At 49.1% G+C, this 4,609-nt stretch overlaps 1 protein-coding gene across 1 annotated transcript; it reads left to right on the top strand.

Moving 5' to 3' along the window:
• Positions 1-556: 556 nt before the first annotated feature.
• On the top strand, positions 557-2,131 carry LOC122003582 (scopoletin glucosyltransferase-like). Its single transcript, XM_042558674.1, has one exon. The coding sequence runs from the start codon at positions 581-583 to the stop codon at positions 2,072-2,074; it is 1,494 nt and encodes a 497-aa protein (XP_042414608.1). The 5' UTR covers positions 557-580; the 3' UTR covers positions 2,075-2,131.
• The last annotated feature ends 2,478 nt before the right edge of the window (positions 2,132-4,609 follow it).

The following is a 4,609-nucleotide window of genomic DNA, read 5'->3' as shown; positions in this document are numbered from 1 at the left end:
AAACAAAAAATTTTAAAAGAATCAACGTTAACTTCCCAAGAAAATGGAGATATCATCTGTCATCTATAGACGACCATAATGTGGCAGTGGATGAAAGATAAATTCAATGCGTGCCCTAGAAATAAAGCCGACGGCGCAAATGTCTCCCTTGACAGCAGAATAAAATTAAACAATAGGCTTCGATGACAAACATATAAAATCTGAGAGAATGGCGAAAGCGAATGAAGCGAACCCTTCTGCGGTACGTTGCGAGGTCTCGTCGCCGATGAGGCACTCGGCTATCATGGTGTGCTGCAGCAGGGCCCTTATTTTTTTTTTTTTTTTGACGAATGCGACCTGCAGCAGCACGGCACTTCTTTTTTTAAGTTAACAACGGGTATTTAAGTAACTTACGCTGATGAATAATTCTGTATGTTATCGGTTCGCTCTATCAGTTCAGTGTCCATGAAAAAAAAAACTTATCTATAAATTCATCAAAGTTAGAAAAATTGTGATATACAGTATTCATCAATCTTTATGAACAGTGTATATAACGATGATTCATTGCTTCGGATTCTAACTCGATAGCTCGCGACAAGTGATGGGCCACCACGTCGCCGACGCCGATCCCCTGCCGCTCCGCATCTTCTTCATCCCTTTTTTCGCCACCGGCCATCTCATCCCCTTGGTCGACGTTGCCCGTCTCTTTGCAGCCCGCGGAGTTGATTCCACCATCCTCGTCACGCCGACAAACGCGGCTCTCATCCGCGTTACTGTCGACGCCGCTGCCGCCGGCGGACTTCCTCTCCGCACCCTCATCTATCCCTTTCCGTCCGCCGAGTCCGGCCTACCCCCAGGCGTCGAGAACATCAGCGACCTCCCGTCTGAGGAGTCGTACAAGATCGACTTGGCCGCCCCCTTCACGCGCCCAGCCCACGAACAACTCCTCCGCCTCCACCGTCCGGATGCCGTTGTCTCCGACGTCCACTTCCCGTGGACCGCCCTCGTCGCCCGCGACCTCTGCGTACCCCGCTTTCTCTTCACTGCTGTGGGGCTTTTCCCCGTCTCCGTCGTGACTTCCGTAAGGCAGCACCGGCCCCACGCCGGTGTCGCCCGAGACGACGAGCCTGTCCTCGTTCCAGACCTCCCTCATCCAGTGTTCCTTACGCGTTCCGAGCTCCCAGAATTCCTCCGCCGAGATGTTCCCCTGCGTCGGTTCCGGGACGAATACATGGAGGCGGAGACTGCAAGTGCGGGCGTCATCGTCAACAGCTTCGCCGAGATGGAGGCTTCCTACAGCGAGTACTACCTGCGAGCCCGCGGACTTAGAAGCTGGTTCGTGGGACCCGTGTCCCTGGCGACCTCCAACGCCGGATTACGCGGTGGCGGCGACGCTGCTGCCTCCGCTAACAGAACACGGTGCCTCTCGTGGCTGAGCGCGCAGGCGCCGAGGTCCGTCGTGTATGCTTGCTTCGGGAGCTGGTGCCGGTTCACGAACGAACAGCTGAGGGAGATGGCGCAGGGGCTGGAGGCGTCCGGCCGCCCGTTCCTGTGGGTGGTGCGTGAGGAGGACGGCCAGGAGTGGATGCCGCAGGGGTTCGAGCAGCGGGTGGAGGGGCGTGGATTGGTGCTGCCAGGGTGGGCCCCTCAAGTGGACGTTCTGGGCCATGAGGCGACCGGTGCGTTCTTGACGCACTGCGGGTGGAACTCCTTACTGGAGGGCGCCGCCGGGGGGATGCCTATGGTGACTTGGCCGCTGTCGACGGAGCAGTTCATAAATGAGAAGCTGGTGGTGGCGGTTCTGCAGGTGGGCGTGCGGGCGTCGGAGCGGTGTCGGAGCACGGTGGACGACGAGCCGCATGTGGTGAGGGCGGAGGAGCTGGCGAGGGCGGTGGGGAAGATAATGGACGGAGGCGAGGAGGCGGAGGGGATACGGAGGCGGGCAAGGGAGCTCGGGGAGAAGGCGGGACAGGCGGTGAGGGAGGACGGATCTTCAGTCAAGGGGCTGAGTGATCTGATCGCGGAGATCCGAGACTGGCAAGGCAAGAAGAAGGACGTCGCTGCCGATGTGGTAGGTTCTTATCATCAGCCTTAACTCCAACCACGAACGTAATTACCTCCGAATAAAATTACAAATAAGTTTCAGTTTCAAGAGGCGTGAAAATATGCAAAATCTACGATATTGTACCACCTAAGGAACAATATCATCTGTTTTTTTTTCTCCAATAAGAAATAAATTTTATCTTTTATTTAATAATTTATCATAAAATTTTAAATTTAAGTGATCAGTGATATGTTACAAATTAAATTATTTGGCTTAATCTTAAAAATATAAGCTTAAAATGGTCCCCGTTTAAATCATGCATCTTCAGACATATTTGAGAAATACAATTTTACTTGCAATGTACAAGTGTTGTTATATAGATTTAAACACTTGTGGAACAGATGATTTTTCATTAAACGGCTAGAGTCGACAGGAGAACGAGCGATCAATTTTCGACGAGGACTGAGCGAGACGTGAATGGGTATATCTAAAGAATGGATTTAACAAACAATCGTGAAAACAATTACGATCCTATCTGGAGACATGAGTAGTTGGTCAGAAATAGGAATATTGACGGAAAGGATCTAGAGTTACAAGTCACAGACTTAAACACATCGTCAAGAGAGTAAACAGGAATATTAGAGCAGGAGTCAGGGAGCAGATCCCTGACATAGATACACCGACGCTAGAACCATAATCTCGGCAAAAAAATAGAGAAAAGATGAACAGTAAAACAGTACTGTAGATGCGTATCCATGTATGTGCACTTACATGGCTAACAGAGAGGACTTCTCTTTTTATACTGTCTCTCATAACGTCCGTAATAATGAGACACCAGAAAATGTCTAGTGATACAGTGCATAAAGGTGGGGTTCGATAAAGCTAGGCAGTCAGAAGTCAAGGGAACGTGGCAGTCAGAAGTTAAGGAGACGTGACAGTCAGAAGTCAAGGGGATGTGATAGTCAAAAGTCAAAGGGATGTGACAGCCAGCAATTAGGGAAAAAGAGTTAGACCGCTTGACATCATCAGCCATATAATTTCCGGTCAAGTACTGATAGATTAGGATCCCAAATCAGAGACATGAGATGCAGCCTGGATTAAGGCCTGACCTTCCCTAGTTGGTCTGGTTTCCTCAACCTAATCTGCATAGACAGGCCTGGTACTTTCAGTAAGACAACTATCGGTCAGCCCTTTAATACTCCAAGCGTGAAAGATGGGACCCTCGTCGTAACTCATCTTCCTCATCAAGACTCAGGTCAGGCGCCACACCCTAACGGTCAACCCGAACGATTCGTAGCTAAACTCGGGCGGGATAGAAGGCATTAGGCGACAATAAGGTCAGGGAATCATAACCGTCTGTCAAGAAATAACTATCATATGTAGGGAATATTCCAATGGGCTGTTGTCATATGCGAATAAAATCTTCTCTTAATCCATAAGAGGGTGCCACGTGTCCTCCATCACCCGACAGACCCTGACACCCGACATTCTCTGACATCGGTCAGGCTACAGAGGTACACATGGTCATATAAAAATGGAGGTCCTTTCCCTTGAGCAGGTATGAGCACATTCGCACTTGTCTTCTACAGTTCTTTTTTCCTTCGTACACTGTTCTTCTGGGGAAAAAGTACTTGACTTGAGCGTTGGAGGGCCTGCACCAGGGATTTTTTTTCCTAGTTTCTAGTCTTTAACACTTCGTGTGCTTGTATGAGTGTGTGCAGAGCCTAAGTACCGCCGGTTTAATCATTGTCGTCCGTTAGTCCCACATGGGGTCCGTTTTCTTGGGTACATACGTTAGGGGTGTCCAAGTCATCTCTCCATCAACACCAATGATATCTCAGTCGGCCTTCGTCTGACTCAGATTCCGGACAGGATCAATTTAGCGCCGTCTATGAGAATTTCCTTCACTTGTTCTAGAATGTGATGATGGAGGAGACTAGAAGAATCAACATCACCATGATAGAAGGAGAATACAAACTGTTCAAGAAGGCCAAGAGATGAGCGGCTTCCGAAAAACACACCACTGCTTCACACCCACATAAGATGCCCCCAATTTCTAAGGACCAGACCCATGTCTCAGACAGGGGATCTAAAAGAAAACAACCTTAGGATTTCCCTCAAGCTTTCTATCGGGAGCTCTGCTCGAACTATTATACCAAGGGTCCGGACTGTTATAATAAGAAAGAGCAGTCATAGGCCTCCATAGTCGAGAGTTCCCCGCCTAGGGATTCAAAGAAGGGGAAAGTCATAGTCCTTCGGGAGGAGCCTAGGGAGGTATCTGAGGAGTAAGTGCCCTTCTCTCTAAGGGTACTCGAGAAAAAACTATCGAAAGCGTACAAGCCCCCATCTATTGGAGAATATGATGGTAGCAAGGACCCAGAGGATCATCTTCAAAAATTTTGAAACGTTGTGTTGCTGCACCAATACAGCGACACCATTAAGTACTGAGTGTTCTTAAACACTTTGTCCGGCTCAACGTAAAAATGATTTGATGGACTGTCAAACTGGTCCATCACCTGCTTCCAAGACTTCAAGACCGTTTTCCTGCGCCATTTCACTAGTAGCAGGAAGTATCATAAGACAAAT

The sequence above is a fragment of the Zingiber officinale genome, chromosome 7B, assembly GCF_018446385.1.
Source record: "Zingiber officinale cultivar Zhangliang chromosome 7B, Zo_v1.1, whole genome shotgun sequence".
NCBI classification, from domain to species: domain Eukaryota; kingdom Viridiplantae; phylum Streptophyta; class Magnoliopsida; order Zingiberales; family Zingiberaceae; genus Zingiber; species Zingiber officinale.
This window is presented reverse-complemented; position numbering and strand designations above follow the sequence as displayed.